Below are 18,580 nucleotides of genomic sequence, written 5' to 3'. Positions count from 1 at the left end.
TAAATGTGATGATGACATTTCAATTAAGTGGAAAGAGCTCTATTTTTAATTCTTCCCTACTTTCATATCACTTGTAAAAGTGTTTTGGTAATGTGTTGTCTAAATGCATGGAGCCATTTAAAGATGTAAAAAAGAGGTTTTTCAGTTTTTTTCACTTTCCAATTGTGACACATTCATATAAAATATGCATTTGTATTTAACATTTAATACATTAAACATGTGATTAACATTTTAATGTTTTTAAACTTGTAAGAAATGTCTAAAGTGTATATAACTTTTTTCCCTCTTGGCCAGTACTGTCTTGGAAAAGAGATCAATAGATCTCAATGGGACTTTTCTGGTTAAAGTATAGTAAATAAGTAAATACCACACTCAAATGTCTCCTGTACAATTACTAAAAAAATAAAAAATAAAAAAAATAAACTCAAAAGCTTTTTACTATACCTTTTTGTCTTTCAGTCAAACATCACTCACTCATATTTTCATATTTTTCTATACCACAAATATTCTTCATTCAATTCAAATAAACAACACAGACCTCAATAATGAACCTAAGTCAGAAGATTTCTGTGACAGAAATTGTTTATTAAATGCATATTATGACCAGCATAAGCTTTGTAAAAAGATTCCAGATTTCCCTTGCTATGTATATAAAATGGCTGCTTTAAGCATTAAGCTCAGGCTGAGCTGTGACTGTACTAATGCAGCAGAATAAGTACCATTTGCCAACCTGAGGCCAGCCCCTTTGTACAGAGCCTTGTCATGAGAAGACGAACAAACACTGTTTCATTTGTAAATTTAAAAGAGTGGCAAACTTTTGATAAAAAATACAGCCATGAAGCTTTTTAGAACAATGCAGCAATTGTCTTGATACAGAAGCATTTTGATTTTGATCAGGTAAATGTAAAGCAGCTCACACGATCTTCAAGTCCTTCATAGCCGACTCCAGAGACTGAAAAGATAATGATAAGCATTTGAAGTCAATAATAATAATAATAATAATATTAATAATAATAATATTAATAATAATAATGAAAAGGATTCTGATGTTTATGTGTGGTACCTTGACATCCCAGATGCCCATTCCTCCATCCATGCCGGTGGTGCAGAACTTGGTGCACTTGCTTCTTCCTCCCTCCAGCAAAGAGATTTGACTGAAAGAAATCATTGGATGGAAGTCACAATTAGTGCCAAAAATTCCAGAAATATGTGTTAAAAATATTAAAGTAATTATTCCAAAATCTCATATCATATTAAAAAAGAAACTCCCTACATTTTTCAGGCAATTGGTCGACATGCATAATACATGTAATGTTTGTACTTTTGAGATAAATTAAAGAGATGTCAAAGGTTTTACACATCTGTAAAAGAACACTTTCATCAATATTCTATGAAACTTCATTTTCTGTCCAAACTCCAAAGCTCTCTCCTGACCTGATGCTGTTCTTGTGGAGCGTGTTGAGGTCCTTGTCAGTGCCCTGAGTCTCTGAAGCTCGGCGATCCAGGTTCTGGAAACGCTCTCTGGCGCTGATTCCCTTCTGGGCAGCTTGCTTTGGAACATCCAGCTTACCGCCAAATGTCAGGCTGCCTTTGGCGCCATCGTACACAAACAGCACCGGGTAACAGTCATGACCCTGAAGAAACAGAGGGATGTTAGTGGAACTAACTTAACTAGAACTAGACTTAACAGGAAGCAACAAAGCTCATTCTAGGGTCACCACTTTTTCCACCACATTCTAGTCAAGTAAAATGAAATAATACGGGTACAGTAAAATACTTGTTACAACCTGCTTTTTAAGCATGAAACATGTTGGGCCGACATCTTTTATCAGTCACCCAAAAAAGTTAGCACAACTTGATAAAGTGATGGATCTGTGCTGGATACTCACAGCTGCTACTATGCTGTTCTCAGTGATGAAAGTCACACACAGGAGAGGAAGCGCCTCTGAGCTCAGGCTGTTCACCCTGTGGAGGTCACAACAGAAGGTCACACACCGGCACGACCTATCCAGTCACGTGCACAGGTTTGCTTCCCCTTTCTTTTCTTACGTGCCAGTCTTGCCTCCCTCTGCGACGGACACAGTGGAATCATGGGAAACCCAGGCCAGACGGTTGCCGGAGTGCGAGAAACACACACAATGCACCCAACCGCCTCCTCCTCCCCCTGAAGTCTGGACCTGAGCTCCTGACCCTCCAGACTCAAACATCACCTCCCCAAAAGGCATCTTGCTGCCCCAGGGGGTGGCGCTCGGCTTCTCCTCCACCTCCTTTATGTAGGCGGAAAAAACCCTGTGCGGAGAGAATTATAAAACTTTCATCATCTTGTGAGGAGAATACAGTTAGAACATCACCTAGGATTTAACCAGAGGAGCATCTAGAATAGATTAACGACATACCTGCATTTGAAGTCACATGATCCGGCTGCCAGCAGCACATTATTGGGATGCCAGTCCAAGCTCAAGATGGTAGAGCGGATTGGCTTCTTGATGTGCTTGCACACCCACCTGAAGGGAGAAAAGGCCATTTCATACCATCAGAATGTTTGGTTTGGCTGATTAAATCATCTGTTTTAAGGTTCTTGACATGGATGCTTCTTTTACAGCCTCACCAGTCATTTTCCTGCTCAAAGTAGCAGATGGAGATGAGCCGCGAGCCGCTGCCGACAGCAAACTTGTTCTCCTTTGGCGACCACTTAACACAGCGAGCAGCACGGTTGATCCTGAGGATGACCAAGGTGGGCTTCCAGGCCCCCTCTTTAAGGGTCCACACGTAAGCATTGCGGTCTGCTCCACAGGTGACTATACGGTTACTCTCTGGGGCCCAGTCGATCCCTGCGTTGACATTAAATACATTCTTGAAAACCCTCCATTAAAAAGCACTCCGATCATCTTTTGATCTATTGCAAAACCTCTGAGTTGTAGGCAGAGCCTTCCCCTCCTCGTTACTGAGAGCTCTCTGTTTACACACTTTCCGGATAGCTCACCTCACACCCAAACCTAACATTACCGGTGCAACAAAAATTGTGAAAAATATTGGAGCTATCCAGACGCATTTTGATTCAAAACAATTTGAATAAAAAATACTCAGAAATGCAATTTTAAGCATAATGTTCTTCATATGTTTCCTCCATCATCTGAAAAAAACCCCACTATTTTCCTCTGAGTATTTCAGTAGTTTCATTTTATCCTAAAGAACATCTCACAATTAACACAGAACACCAAACACCTAACCTTACTAAATTTGCTAAAGATTTTTTTTAAATTAAGAAATATGTTGAATCTTAAAAAGAAAAGCAAATAGTCCTAAACAATGACATTTATCTAAAAAAAAAAGGAGCCGCTAATTCAGAATTATAAAGAAAACATCAAAACTCAGTTATTGAAGATACAAAACAAAAAAAGTGCTTCTAAAAATATTCACTCTCTTGTGGCAACACAAAACAATTATTTTGAATTATGACTCAAAAAGACTTCCACAAGATCTTGTTGCCAGGAAGCATTTTAGTCATTTACTTCCCCCTTTACAAATGTGTTAACCCTACTCTGCTTTGCAGCTTCAGGATTTAACTTCAAGATTCATCTGAAACTTAAAGATCAGATTAAGATCAGGGTGGAGTTTTACTGTTTTGGTTATGGAAGATACTATATTGGAGGGGGAAATATTGCATGTCTGAAAGGAATCACTAAAACTATTGACTGAGGATGAAGACAGGAAATGAACAGTTTTCAAACAAAAGTGAATAAGTGACTTTTACGTTTTTATTACCTGTCACCTGTCCGTTGTGTTCCTTCAGCTCGTGGATTTTGGTCCACTTCGCCCCATCTTTCTTGTAGATGTGGACCTCATGGTTGTTGGGGCACAGTGCGATCTCTGAAACACAGAAACGGTTAAATCCATGGAAGATGTTCCACAAACAGTTTTTTATTTTCTTTTATTTTCCAACAGAGGAAGAACAAAGTACAAAGTATCAGGGTGGAAACAGTCTGACGGGTGGTCAGCTGACTGTGCACAAAAGTGAGAAACAATGAAATGTAGCTTGTTTCAGCTTGGGAGGGGGGCTGGGAGACATGTGCTAGATTTAAATAGAATGTCTTCAAGAACAACCAACTCCTTTTAACCCCTAGGACAGCATGTCTTTTCAGATGAGTCATAAGGAGTGTGTGTGTAGGAGCAGCATTGTGGCTGCTGTGGTGAGAGCTTTGCAAGGTGAGTGAAACTAATGCAATGCCTCTGTGTGTCTCCATCACAGACGTCTGTCACATCCGCTTTACCCAGAAAGCACAGTGCTGATCATGACGACCAAATAAGGCTTCAGTTCCCCCTAACTGACAGAGAACAAGGACCTTCAGACAAGCCCGTCCTCACACCGGCATCAGGAACTAAACAGGAAATACCTTCTCCCACCTGGGAGAAAAGTTGTTTGTTGTCTGGCAGACTTCCACCTAAGATATGCAAGGGCTTTAGACAAAACAACAATGTTTCCAGTGACTGATGAACTTACGGGTTCGATCTTTGTTCCAGGCGTGGCAGCTAATTGGTTCCAGCAAAAAGCTGTGGTACGACATGGCCAATCAAGAGTCAGAAGCCGAACAGGAAGTGGGGAGAGGAACCAGGAGCCGATGAGCTGAGAGATTAACAGTCAGGTCCAGAAAAACGGAAGCAGCAATATTTACTGTTAGTAGAAGAAAAAAAAATGTTCAGAACTATCTTATTTGCCTTTTTAACAAATGATAACCCAGATTGCGTGACAGCTGATTAGAACTTTGTGTGACGGAGTGTATCTGGCACAGTGTTTGTTAATGAAAGACAGATTGTCAGAGGTGTGTTGAGAACTTTGCAGGTCAAGGGGGACGAGGATCCCCAGAAGGCTCAAAAGTTTAAGTACAAGAGCAGAAAAACTGTTTTCACATAATTTTTGTGTTACATTTCAATTTCCCCTATTGTATGATCTTTTAAAAGTGTTTTAAAGAAAATGCACCACCTAAAGTGAGTATGTGTGACATGTTCAAACACATTCAGTCAGATGGGAAAAGCTTGCACTTACCCAGAAGGGAAGGCAGGACTGAGGCGAATGACAGAGGGAGAGGAACGCTGTGGATCAAAAGCAGGATGTTCAGCTCGCGGACTCTGGCCAGTCAACGCGAACGCAGTCGGCAGAGTGAGCTCAGGAGGAAGAGGAGCTCAGCTGAAGGGAGAAGAGAGGCTGGCGGGGGAAGTAGTGGAGGAGGGTACACTGAAACTCACATACAGGAAGTTTGCAGAGTTTTGAACTTAAATAAAAAAAAAGACATGGGTGTAACATGAAAGAATGTGAGGGAAAAAATGTCAAACTTAACCTTATTTGGTGTAGTTTTAAACAAAAAATAAAGAGTTGAAGTGAAAAATAGAAGAGGGAGGAGTGAGGGCACAATGCAGCGTTACACAAAAAGAAGGAGGCTGACACCGAGAGGGGAGGCTAAGAAACTTGAAAAGAAAGAAAAAAAGGGGGCGGGGCATGTGGGCAAACTTCTGCAGGCAGAAAGAGGAACTTACAAAGAAGGAAGGAGAAGAGGGGGGTATTCGGGGTCTAATTGGGGAAGGAGAGCATAAATTATTGTGTCTGTATTTTCCCCCTAAAGTAAACCCATGTAAATGTCTCAAATTGTTCACTTTTTTGGGAAAAATACATCTTATTCTTTTTAAAAAATCATTTTTTTTAACAGTCGCTTTTTTAGGTTTTGGGTGTATGCCTGCATACATTCTCTTAGGGAAGTAAACACCCTTCTGTCCTCTGCTCCATACAGCTCCATCCACCATTACTACAGCACACTGATCAAAGTTACCAAAACAGAAAGGTCAAATGTCAATACACATCACATTTTCTTCCATGCAAATGTTTGCACCAATATACTCACAAATTGAATTTTTACACCCTCTTTTCAAATGTACTGATAGCTGCCATGGCAACACAATTTAACACACTGAGTCATGACCTACATAGGAAGGAAATGTGACCGTTTGAGTACTGAGATGTACCGACATGCCAGTTGTGCTGATTGGCGTACAGCTCCAGGGGGAGATGTAGAGCAAGGTTTGAGGCAGCAGGGCAGAAGGTACAGAAGCTGAGGTTGGATGAGCAAATGACACAAATCAAGTTTCACATGCTAAAGTTTAAATGGGAACAACAGATAGGAGGCTGTGTGATGGAATTCATCTGAGCACGGTTCAGTTTTGAGTGTCTTGGCATGAATGAGAGTAGTGCTGATGATACATATCATGTAGGTAATAGAAAACTGTCTACTGGGCCATTTCTCTTCTATCATTTTCATTTATTTTATCACTGAACTTTTGTGCAAAAATGTGTTTTCCTACTAAGAAACTTGAAACTGTCATGGACTTTAAATAAATGATTTTCATTTGTGATGAGTCAGTTACTTGATACTGGAAAAAATAAAGTCAGAGAAAAGTAAGTTATTACATTTTTGTCAAATTTTTCAGAGAATAACTGAAAATATACTTTATTGTGATGTATCATGATATATATTGTTATTGTGACATACAATAATTTACATCATGATATATATATTTTTTTCATATCACCCAACTCTAAAAGAGATGGTAAAAAAGTCTAACTTCTGACCAAATAACTGTTGTTTTCTCAAAGTACAAATGAGATCGCCGCTGAAATGATTCTAACAATTTTAGCACAATTTCAGAGTCCAAGACTTCAGATTAAGGTGAACAAAGAAAATCTCATTCAGACTGAGTGTTTTAAGTTTTGTTCGGTGTAAAATGGAAGAGAACGCAGTTTATAGTTAAACAAAAATAGAGAAATAATATCTGACATTAGCTGAGCCTGTTACTGATACTATTATGGATCGGTGATCTAGCTTGAGATTTCATACAGATTAAAGAAAGGCAAAATCGTGGATTTTTTCATGTTCCTGAGATAAATTTTGGTAACTTTTCACGGCTGTTCATGCTCAAGAGCAAAAATCTTGGATTACACTCTGTCTGTGTAACCCAAGATCATCTTCTTAATTGAAAAAAAATCTGTGGGCTCCATTTGCTACATTATTCTACTTTGATTGTGGCTTTGAACTGCAGGAGTTTTACTTTGATGAATGCAAAAGGAAGACTTAAAACAACTTCCTAAGTGTCCATAGACACAGTTTTTGTGGAGAACAATCAGCTGATGCAGATTTTCTGACAGCTAAACTGAAGGATCCTGCCCAAACAAGCCCATGATTATAATTTGGAAGGAGAGTTCAGTGTTCTATTTACAAAGAAAAGTTCTGAAAGTTTTTTTTCTCTAAAAATTCTGTTCTATGTCTTTTTGCTTGCAACCCAAATCATGCATTTCCAGTCCAGTCATATGACCTTCCATCTGTCGAATCAAGATAAACTAATGTAGTCTACAAGGTGCTCCCTTTCATAATGAATGCTGTCACGCCTTACCACAAATTTTAACCATCAGTTACTAAAATTATTTGAGTAGTTTTTGCAGATGGAAGGACTCAGTTGTAATGGAAAACCTGAAAATAACACTGCAGTCCGTTCCAGATCTCTATGGAGTTTTCCTCCAACAGTCCAAACAAAGTTTTTTTTCCTTGCATTCTTAGCTGAAACTGTAATTATTTTTTTGTACTTTTGGAAAGTTTTTTTTGTCTCACTTTTCTTTTATGTTTCTGTCTTTTTTCTACTATTTTTATGTACTGGTTGGTGTCTAAATTGTCCAGAGCTCCTGATTGAATGAAGACCTCCAGCCCGGAATTGAAATACTGCACATCATGTGTTGGAAGCCTTCTTGTGGTTATAGTTTGACCCCAGTGTTCAGCAGCAGAACTGCCATCAGTGTCTGAATGAGACTGTGACTGTACAGCACTTTGGGCCTTGAAGGAAAGTAGTAAAGTCATTTACCATTTTTTAATTATCCAGCTTCCACTCAATCTACACAACTGGCACTTTGTTTCATGGAAATGAGTTTCAAAACTTATTAAACATAGATGTTTAGAAAGTTACTCCGGAAAGCTACCCCCAATAGTTCCTTAATGAGATTTCAAGAATCTTAGCCAGAACTAGTAAAAGAGCGCATTTAATTTTAAGGAGACTGAGAGTCAGTAAAGAATTTCACAAGTCTTGAACAAAATCATTAACTTTTGTTTTTCCCTTGAAATTTGAGAATCTAATGCGCATGCTTGCAGTGTTTTTAACCTCATTATAGACCTTAATGAGATTAACAGAAGCGTGCCTCCATTAGGCACTTCAATTTCTGGATAAAATGACCTTCTGCTACTTCCATCCTTTCAAAATTAACTTTAGGAAATGAAAACACTTTAAACAGAAGTTCTTCAGAATCCATTTGTCCTCATCTTTAAGATAAGAATATTGAGCTTTGTGATTCCCATCATGCACTGGTGTCGCTAATTATCTCAGGTCATTATCAGCGTGTTCACAAGTGAAAAAGGTCTCGTCAGGACTTTGCCCTTTCAGTCAGGACTTACTTATTTTTCAACTGATTTTTTAAATTAATGAATCAACACTATAAAAAAAAAACATTTCAACAATTTTAAAATATATTCTATCTGATCTAAATCTACTGGTTTTGCATAATTCTGTTGTATTGAAACCCGTTCAAAATTTACTTTTTTTAAATTGTGTGGAATAAAATGAACACAAGTTGGAAAACCACCAAGAAAGCTGCTAATCTTGTCTTTCATCCTATCAAATTGAAAATATGGTTAGCTCAGAGTGTGAGGATTCCTGCAGCATCTTTAGGATGCCCAGAAAAAAAAAAATCTACTCAAGGGTCTTCCAGATGAGACATCTTTGACACCACAGTAGAGGTTTGTAGAGTGTTGACATAAATCAAGACTTGCATGCCAGGGTTGCTTTGGACAGTCAAAACAAAAAGGAAAGAAATCTGCTCTTATTCTGAAGTTCTACTTTAGGTAAAACCCAAACATCCAGAAATATAACTCGTACAAGCTTTTAAGCATGGGGGTGAAAGTATGATGTTCTGGTAGTTTTACCATCACAAATTCTTAATTTAGAAAAGGAACAAATGAGTGTCCACCAGTCAAAATGTGTCCTTTGGGTAATATTCTCATGATTCAAAACACAGTGAGAGAATAATCCAAACAACCAAAGAGCTCTTCTGATAAGTTCTTTTTCAAATTCATTTTTTAAAAAATAAAATAAAATTAAATTCACAAAGGCCTTTGGAATTTTGACATTAAAACCAATGAGTAACTTTTTTTGGACACATTTTTATCATTTAAGAGCAAGTAAGGAGTACAATGATCATCCTATATTGTTTAATGTAGTTTTATAAAAATGTCCCTGGGCTAATTTTGAGAGAGGAACACACACAAAAAATCATTTGACACAAGCCGTCTAGTGTAAATGTTTTTAATCTTTATTTGATGTCTACCTCATGACCAGTTACATAGAAATCCTCCATCTTGTGTGGTTTTAGTGTAGTAGCCACAGAGTCGAGTGCTGGCCAGCCGTGACTCTGCGGCGGTTCAGAAAGCTGCTTCCCCGCTTTCCCCCCCATCAGATTCTGTACAGATTTTAACAGACAACCAGCAGCGTGGACTCAGAATAACAGGAGACCCAAACAGTCGTGTGTCGAACACCTCCACATCCTCAACACCGACATTCTGAGATCGTAGGGTTGATCCGAGGTGAGATACAGTCTGATTTTTGGATAAAACGCACCTTTTAGTGTTCAACTTTAGGTACAGGAGGTTAGAGAACATAAAAACATCAAAGTCACATCACGTTTATTTTGTGTCAGAAGACCCTCCCACTTGAACTCTTTGCTAACCTTCATTTAAAAACAAACAAAAAAAAGAGAAATCAACAGTGAAGTCACACGTCAGCTCAGTGTGTTTAGGTGTGTTCTAGTGTATAGGAGTGAGCATGTTTAGTACAAACCCACACTGCGTGTGTTATGGCCTGATCAGTGCTTCAGCAGACACTCATGAGGTTGTCAGTTTGTTACTGGCTGCGTGACGGACAGGGCAGGAGCGGCGAGGGCTGAAGTGAAAGAAAAGAGGAGGAAAGGTAAGAATTTCTGAAGAGGGCCGGTGGGGAGAAGTAAGGACCCGGCGTCTCTTCATTCCTTCATGATATTTCTTCACATGATGCGGAGGCCCTGGATGGAAGCTTCTAGACTCTAAAAGGACAAAAATACAAAAGAGAGTTCACAAAAAATGCGTTTTTAAGAAAAATCTGATTAAACAAGTGAAACCTTTTCTACCTTAAAGTCCCAAATGGTCATTGCTCCATCGATGCCTGTAGTGCAGAACTTGCGACAATCCCTTTTGTCTCCTTCATAGATAGACACTTGGCTGGAGAAACAAAACAGTTTTAATAGAATAAGTACAAACATAAGAATAGAAGGGGACGTAAAGATTAACAGGTTAGGATTAACTGTTCAAGTTCATAAAAAGAGTTTCTAAATAAATGGGAAGTAAATTCACTCTGAAATAGTGGGAATGGTGTCCCCATTTTGTAGTGATGTCAGAATGTACAATTCCAAAACTGAGTGCCCTAGAAATTTCCCAGTGTGCATCGGTGCTCACTACATTGGGGAACAGACAACAATGCATTGCGTTGGAACAATTTTAGAGGAAAAAAAATGTGTTTACATGTATTTTTTATTAAACCATCAACGTTTTACTCATCAGAACATAGTGGAATCATAAACGGATATCGTAAAATTCTCATATTGATAAGATTTTCACTATGTAAAAATGGTGAAGTCATACTTGCCATTTTAGAAAAACAAAAGAAAAGTAGTGAGCATGGTGTCCAAATAGTTTTTAAAATCCAGGGCACTACATAGTCCTGCACGGTATCTTTTTTTAAGTTCTTAGAGATTAGGGTGGGAATTCAGACATAGCCAATGTCAATAAGCAGTAATCGGTCCAAGTTAGTCATTATTTCTAAGGGCAGTCAATCTCGCCAATCAGAACTGACCTAAATAGAACACCATACCCCCACTACTTGAATGTGGGCTAGGAAGACTATCAAACGTTTCAATTGTTCGATATGAAGCATCTGATTGGTCATATAACTTGAATAAGTTGCACTACAGAGAAATATCATGAAAAAAGGCAGGGATATGTAAAAACTATAACAAACAAAAAATGTATCAAAACAAGAATGGTTATTATGGCAAATATAAAGACTGGGTAATAATGTTTATTGCTCTATAGAAGTCTATGGGATTTTGGCTTCTTGGGACAGTCCTACTTGGAACGTCAGGGGGGAGGGGTCACTAGGTCCAGTCCTCATATACAATCAATAATAAAGATAGATGCTTGAAAATATACAAGAAGTTCTGACCAAATTAGAGTAAATTTTGATGAGAAATATCTAATAGAAGAAGTTTGTTATTCTGTCTGAAAAAACAGATTTTATTAGAACACTCAAAAAGACTTAGTTGTTCCTAATTTAGATTTAAATGACTATCTTCACTAATGCAGAGTTAAAGTTCATATTTAAAGTTTTTGTTCTTTTGTAACAAAAAAGAAAAAAGTAATAAAAGAATCAAGTAAGTCCAGAGGGAGATTTTACACTTTACCTGCATCATAATATTTAGAAACAGGAAGAAACTTTTTCTGATTGAATGTTTAAGACATTCAAACAAGTTGTAGGAATTGCTAAAAGGATAAAATATCTGCATGAATGGATTTGCATGAAAACAGTGAATTAGTAACAATAACTTGAGAAAAGAAGACATGGGCAGCTATATATAATGAAGCCAAGTTCACTCACTAAACAAACAAGATTGGGTGAACAGAGCTAAAAAAAAAAAAAAAAAACATTTCATACTCTAATCACACAATAGGCTAAATAATTTACACATTTATCTGCTACAAATAAATCTTGGAAATATTCTATCAGAATGAGGTCAAAACCTACGTGATGCTGTTCTGGTGCAGTGTGTCCAGCGCTGTGTTGCGGTCTTCAGTGGTGGCTCTCTTGTCCATGTTCCTGAAGCGCTCCATAGCAGAGATGTTCCTCTGGATGCTCTGCTTGGGGAGGTCCAGCTTCGAGACAAATGAGAGCGTCCCAATGTCGTCACAGCGGAACAGCATTGGGCAGCAGTCGTGGCCCTGAAGCAGAACACAGCACAGAGAAGGAGATTTTAGAAATGACAAATATTCTGCATTTGAAAACATTAGAGGACATGGCGTTTATACTTACTGCAGCCACTAAACTGTTCTCTGACACAAAAATGACACTGAGGAGAGGAAGGAACTCCGTCTTCAGCTGTAAGGGACTAAATACACAAACAAACCTCATTTTTCTGATTTCAATTATGACAAAAACTACTAACAGATTTGAATTTGCTAAGTTATGCACTTATTGTTTTGCCACAGAACTATAATCTGATTGTTAATATGTCATATGTTTTTGTTTTGAATCTGCCCTAAAGTAAGCAAAACAGCAGATGTATTTTGAAACTTGCTGAATTATATATTTTTTGTACATGTTCCCCAGTTTTGTCTCACACAGTCCAGCAGCAACGACAAACTGTCAATATCTTAACTTTCCTTTTAAAAATTCTACAGTCATTAATAGGCTGCTCATATCAGATCATTTTGGTTTATAGCTGGGAGATATTTAAGATATTTGCAGAGTCCTGAAATGATGTTAGATGTATAAAATAAGAATATTGTTCACAAACTATCCCAACAGTTTTTATTAAAACCATCAAATGCAGGTTATCTTCATCGTTCATTAACCTTCTGCCTGACTTGCTCACCACAGCAAACGGTGCGCTCACCCACCCATCCAGAAAAATTACTATCAAGCTAATTGAGTTGTATAAACAGAAAATGAATTATTAGCTGCATGATTTGATTAGGAAACAGTAACAGCATCCATTGTCTGGTGGTGGAGGACGTTAAAAACAAAACATGGTATCTGCTAGAAAGGTAGTTCAAACGTTCAGAACAGGTGTGCTCTGAAGTTTAACACTACATAAGAAACAACGAACTCTGGGCAAAAGAAATGTCCACTCACAGATAAAAACATTGATCAGGTCAGCCTTGAAATGAAAAACCAAGAACAAAGAAGAAAATCACTTAATTTTTTTTCCTCATTTGGCTAGTATTAACTTGTTTTTATTTTTAGGCTCAGTGAAAGAAAAAATTACACCGATTCACATTTTAAATTGGAATTTTTAGGAATTTTTTGTCAGGTTTTTTTTATCATTATTTCTCTCCTTTGTGGCATGTGCCTTTTTTTAATAATCCATCTCTGCAAACATTTATGCAGACTATTTTTATTTTAGTATTGTTATCTTTCAAGACTTTTATTTGAAGTTTCTAAACTACAGGTAACCATAAGTGAAGCTGCTGTATTAATTTAGTTCGGTTCTCTGGGGTGACATGTAACAAAAACATAAGTCGTGGTTTTTACCCATCTAATTTTTCTATGCAATTTAAAGCATATTTTATTGCACTGAGTTTTAGATCAGATATTAAAAGCAACATACAAAACAGTATTTGAATAATGTCAAAACAACAAAATTCTTCGCAAAAGGTCACATCACACAGTCTTATTAGTAACAATCATTCAAGCAATCAATCATTCTGGCCGATTTAGATCATTTGTAGATAAAACTTTAGATTTACATTGTCTGCAGCAGAAATAACTGACACCGCAGACATTTTTCTTACAATAATTAGAACCAGTTCCATTTGTAGACAGTCAAATCTGACAATAGACAATGTTCTTGCATGAGTGTGAACAAACCTGGCAGTCTTAGAGCTGTCTACCACAGTGACAGTACTGTCATGGCTGACCCAAGCCAGACGGTTACCAGAGGATGAAAAAGAGACAGAGTGGACCCAACCCCCTCCACCTGGAACACAAAAGGCAACAAAAAAACAAAAATAACATAAGCAATGTGGGTTAGTCTGAAAAACGTATCCTAAGTCCATAAACACAGACCTGCTCCTCCAAATTCTGCTAGCACAGCTCCAAATGGCATCTTGCTGCCCCAGGGTGTGGGACCTGGCTTCTCTTCCACTTCCTTTATGTAGGCTGAGAAAACCCTGGAGGCCCAAGTAAAAGGGGTGGGTGGAGTGATGGGTAAAAGGAAGAAAATAAATAAATAAAAACATAGGAAGTAGCCCAGTTAGTTAGGACCAAAAGTGACCCACTGAGATTCTACCTGCATTTAAAGTCACATGAACCAGCCGCCAGTAAGATATTGTTGGGATGCCAGTCCAGACTGAGGATGGTGGAGCGGATAGGTTTCTTGATGTGTTTGCTCACCCACCTGAAAAACAAGAAAATTATCATTTTGGGGGGCGTTAGCAATGAACCATGTAAAGAAAAACTAAAAAGTTTCAAAACTTCCCAATAATTTTGCCAGTAAAGACCAACTTCAATGAAATTTAGCTTTATTCTGTTGTTGCATTTTCTGATGATAGAAGACATTTATGCAGAAAATTTGTCCAAGAAAACACGGTTTTTGATTTTGGCAAAAAATGAAAATCATATATATAAAAAAATATATATACCGGGAATGCTCTAATGAAAGATCAAAAGATGAAAGTAACAGAAGTGGAATTATTAATTTTAAAGGTAAAAAAAAAATTTCTAAAGTAATGCATTTTGTGACAGTTGGGGTACACTCACCAGTCGTTCTCAGACTCAAAGTAGCAGACAGAGATGAGCCGAGCACCACTGCCAACTGCAAACTTGTTCTCCAGTGGAGACCACTTCACAAAAGTGGCTGCTCGGTTGATCCTGAGGATGACCAACGTAGGCTTCCATACTCCTTCCTTTTGGGACCATACGTAAGCGTTACGATCTGCTCCACAAGTTACTATACGGTCACTTTTGGGAGCCCAGTCAATACCTACAACAACAGAGAAGTGACGTATGATCAAAATATTAGTAACTTACTTAGAAAATAACTGAACATAGACAGTTTCCAGTAATAAGTGATGCAGAAAAACTTTATACAGGTTTTATGCAGACTGCAGATATAGTCACACAATCAGTATACAGTGGAATGGCTGTTGTGCTTTAACTTGAATTAATAAATTCAAATTAAATTCAAATCTGTCTCAAAGATCAACTAAATCAAACTATTTTGTTTTAAAGAAAAACTTTCAACTTGTCTTATTGTGATCTATTTGTGTTAAGTGGAATAGTGTTTATAAATAAAATTAATGAACTCCATAGTATTTTCATATTCATATAAGTATGTTTCTCTACATCCTGTCACCGATACATTAAGAAAGTCCTTAGAATACCTGTAATGTGTCCATTGTGCTCCTTCAGCTCGTGGGTTTTCACCCACTGGTTACCACTCTTCTTGTAAATATGAACTTCGTGGTTATTTGGACTGATGGCAATTTCTGAAAACAAAAATGAAAGCATGCAGACAGGTTTTTGAGATGGATAAAAGATAGGCAAATAAGCAAGATTAGTGCTCTGCGTGTGTCAAAATCTGAGATAAGGGATGCATAATTTGCAATAGAGCACTTCCTGGGACACTTTTTCTAAATTAAAGTCACATTTGACTCAAACAGACACACATGTGTAATGTTCTCTGTTGCCAGGACTGTTACACAGTGTCCCCAATGTCTATTCTGACTCGGATGTAAAGATCATTTGTCCCTTACGTGTCCTGTCGCGATTCCATGCGTGGCAGGTGATGGGCTCCAGCAAAAACTGATGAAGGGACATCTTGTCTGGGTGTGGTCCTTAAGTGCAGCTCTACAAACCAAAACTTATTTAGCATCTAGCCACACAGAGCTAATAGCCAACAATGAGCAACACTGTCTTCTATTGATGGTTCAGAAATATCTCTGTACACAAACCACAAACAAAACATGTCTGATGATAAGTTCTCAACTGGAGAAATCTAGTAAAAAAGAACGATAATGTCACGTTATTGAGATTAAAGATGATAGCTATTAGCTTACATCTGAAGAGGCTACTTCTATGCTTACGTTTAGCTTGAATGAAATAGTTCCGTAAATTCAATATAAACCATTTATCGTTTCCTTTATGTAAATATTTTACTACTAGTACTATTCTTCAGCCGAAGAAACATGTTGACCTGGTTAGCTAACTAAGGCAAAGCTCCCATGGCAGGGTCAGTTTCACTCAAGCGCTACGACTAGCAAAACAATATTAACGTTCTCGGCAAGTTAGCGAAAAAGAAAAAAATAAGCATGAATTAACAAAACTATGTCAGACGGACATTATAAATGTATTTTGTTGGGTAAATTATTCACTTTTATAACAGGGCCTACATTGTCACTTTTAGCCTCGAGTATTTCCTCGTAGAAAACGCCTTTCTACATTCATTACATTCCGCTAGCCCAAATGCTAACTTACCTCGTAAGCCTCTTTTCTCTCAGTGCCCGGTCGTTAGCAGTCAAGTCAAATCACGCTAGCAAAGAAATGGTATATGTGGAATGGACCCGAATTCGTGGACTCTGGTCAGTCAACACGAATTCGTCCAGGAATGATGGGGAGATGTCAAGACGGCCAAGGGGATACGACCGAGAACATCCGGTAGCTAACTAGGCAGCGAAACCTGTGGATACCTGGCTATCAGCTAGCTTAGCATCATGACATTCAAGTGAATAAACCAGTTCAGCCAGTTTCTGGTTCACGTTGATGTGTCATCAAGTGCTGCCTGCGCAAAAGAGCTCCCCTACCGGCTCAAAGGAGGAACAGCTTGCTTAATGTTTTACAAAACACCCCAAGTTTTTTTCTTATCCTTTTTCATTTTTTTTAATTGCAAAGCCATTATACATGGTTTTTTTTTCAACTTAAAGTCGACCCATTGACCCATTTTTTTTTTTTTTTTTTTAGTAATTTGCAATATGAAGATTTCGTTTGTTGTTTTCCCCTCTCTCCATTAAAAAAATCTCACATAGAAAATAGTATGTGTTCCTTGTAAATGTTTTGTAAAATGTGCTTTAAATATCTAAAAATATCAAGAACATTCACAAATTTTAACATTTTTGTTGATTTCTGGGTGGAATTGTGGGTACTATTGTTTTTTAACCAATCAGATGACGTTTCAATTAATTGCACCTGGCGACACTGGAAGTACATTGTTGCTGTATGCAAACATTCAAACAGGAAGAAGTTTTACTTTTTTTCTATTTTATGCTTAAAAAAAATTGTTAAATGGGGTCAGTGGTAAGAATTGAGGAACCGTGTACAGCACCTCCTCCATATTTATTATCAGGTAAAAAAGAAAATCTGCATTGTTGTTTGAAAACAGCTGATTCTCTAGATAGTCAGTCTTTGTTAAATGTAGGTTTACTTCACTGCAAAAACTATACGTTTTCCCTCCAGATAAAACTGAAATAACAAGAAATGTGGGGGTGTACCACATTAACTTGCCTGACAGCCCTTCACCACCACCCCCTCATCCTTCTCCGCTTCATGGTATGCATACCACTCTTGGACTGCACATAATTTTTGATTGTAGACTTAATTTTCTTGCTATGGACGCTGTGGTAGTGGTTTAACAATTCAGATTTGATGTGGTTTAGCATTATCTCTCACAGACTAACTGCTGTGTTTTTATTTCCTTCTCATTTCCATTTTCTTGAGACTTATGAAGCTTTACTCATTGAGGAAAGAGCCAGAAGAAAAGTGATGATTGTGCCTTTTTTGACATTCATGTTAAAGACCCACTCCAATCATCTTTTGATCTATAAAATGGTTCAATTTGTTTTTTTTAATTATGATTATGCCATTTTTTTGTACAAAAAATTATATATATACAGATATTTGTTGTTTTCTAGGACATAGTTTCTGCAGAGCGACTTTTTTAAACTGTATTTTTCTTTTGTTTGTTCCTTGATTCGAAGTGATTAGAGCATTTTATAAACAGTTTTCATTGGATTGGATCTTTAATAGTTGTAATATTATTTTTATTATTATTCCCATGTTTAGATTAACTTAATCTCCTTTTGTAATTTCTTTAGTTTCTGTCACCCCTTCATTGCCTCTAAGGTTAAAGACTGTGAAACATGAAATTGAGTTTTGTCGCTCTCCAGCACTGATGACATGCGATTCCTGCCAGATCCAGGTCACAACACAAGTCAGCTTCAGAGTTGGGACTCATGCGTGGTTCATGTGTCTCGTGTTTGTGTTATGTGGGTAAGAAAATGCATTCAGTCACATTTGGTTTTAATCTGTCCAAAAGACAGCTTCACTTTAATAGATTCTCAACATTCTTTCTCGCAGGTTATTTCTTGGCTGCTGCTTAATCCCGTTTTTTGTGGACCACTTTAAGGATGTCTATCACACTTGTCCTCACTGTCAGCGGGTTCTTCACGTACACAGGAGGGCGTGCTTCAAGTGAAGACTTTTAAATGTAAAATCATACTTCCACATCTTCAAAATTGGTTTTGTATTTTAGGGTGTATCACGTGTTTAATCTATTTTTTGCTTTAGATTTAATCACATTTTGTTAAATAAATAAGTTTTATCAATCCCTTTGTAGTGTCCTGTTTTTCAACACACTTACTTAGCATTTTTATTTTTCTCTCCAAAATAAAAGCATTTTGGAGAGACATTCTTACTG

General features: G+C 37.5%; 2 protein-coding genes across 3 annotated transcripts; both read right to left on the bottom strand.

The window, feature by feature from the left end:
• Positions 1-564: 564 nt before the first annotated feature.
• Positions 565-5,444, bottom strand: arpc1b (actin related protein 2/3 complex, subunit 1B). Of its 2 annotated transcripts, none has more exons than XM_024260028.2 (10): positions 5,045-5,444; positions 4,502-4,672; positions 3,766-3,870; positions 2,609-2,831; positions 2,397-2,504; positions 2,050-2,289; positions 1,890-1,965; positions 1,435-1,634; positions 1,064-1,154; positions 565-952 (listed from the first exon to the last, which is right to left on the bottom strand). In XM_024260028.2, the coding sequence occupies exons 2-10, from the start codon at positions 4,563-4,565 to the stop codon at positions 914-916; spliced, it is 1,146 nt and encodes a 381-aa protein (XP_024115796.1). In that variant the 5' UTR covers positions 4,566-4,672; positions 5,045-5,444; the 3' UTR covers positions 565-913. The 2 variants fall into 2 exon arrangements, with proteins under 2 accessions (XP_024115796.1, XP_024115795.1); XM_024260027.2 differs by having other exon boundaries at positions 4,502-4,624; positions 5,045-5,443.
• Positions 5,445-9,374: 3,930 nt separating this feature from the next.
• On the bottom strand, positions 9,375-16,678 carry arpc1a (actin related protein 2/3 complex, subunit 1A). Its single transcript, XM_024259852.2, has 11 exons — positions 16,366-16,678; positions 15,645-15,738; positions 15,273-15,377; positions 14,650-14,872; positions 14,180-14,287; positions 13,957-14,060; positions 13,759-13,867; positions 12,202-12,277; positions 11,917-12,110; positions 10,247-10,337; positions 9,375-10,162 (listed from the first exon to the last, which is right to left on the bottom strand). Exons 2-11 carry the CDS (start codon positions 15,706-15,708, stop codon positions 10,124-10,126), a joined length of 1,113 nt encoding a protein of 370 aa, XP_024115620.1. The 5' UTR covers positions 15,709-15,738; positions 16,366-16,678; the 3' UTR covers positions 9,375-10,123.
• Positions 16,679-18,580: the final 1,902 nt, after the last annotated feature.

The sequence above is a fragment of the Oryzias melastigma genome, linkage group LG1 (genome assembly GCF_002922805.2).
Source record: "Oryzias melastigma strain HK-1 linkage group LG1, ASM292280v2, whole genome shotgun sequence".
In the NCBI taxonomy this organism is placed as follows: Eukaryota; Metazoa; Chordata; class Actinopteri; order Beloniformes; family Adrianichthyidae; genus Oryzias; species Oryzias melastigma.
This window is presented reverse-complemented; position numbering and strand designations above follow the sequence as displayed.

Bases quoted from the DNA above. Each gene is read 5' to 3' on its own strand.
- arpc1b (XM_024260028.2), bottom strand. From the start codon at position 4,565: ATGTCGTACCACAGCTTTTTGCTGGAACCAATTAGCTGCCACGCCTGG. The intron at 1,966-2,049 runs GTAAGAAAAGAA...TGACCTCCACAG, and splicing joins GAGGGAGGCAAGACTGGCAC to GGTGAACAGCCTGAGCTCAG. The intron at 953-1,063 runs GTACCACACATA...TTATCTTTTCAG, and splicing joins TGGGCATCTGGGATGTCAAG to TCTCTGGAGTCGGCTATGAA.
- arpc1a (XM_024259852.2), bottom strand. From the start codon at position 15,708: ATGTCCCTTCATCAGTTTTTGCTGGAGCCCATCACCTGCCACGCATGG. The intron at 15,378-15,644 runs GTAAGGGACAAA...TTTTGTTTTCAG, and splicing joins ATGGAATCGCGACAGGACAC to AAATTGCCATCAGTCCAAAT. The intron at 12,111-12,201 runs GTAAGTATAAAC...GTTCTGCTTCAG, and splicing joins AGAACAGTTTAGTGGCTGCA to GGCCACGACTGCTGCCCAAT.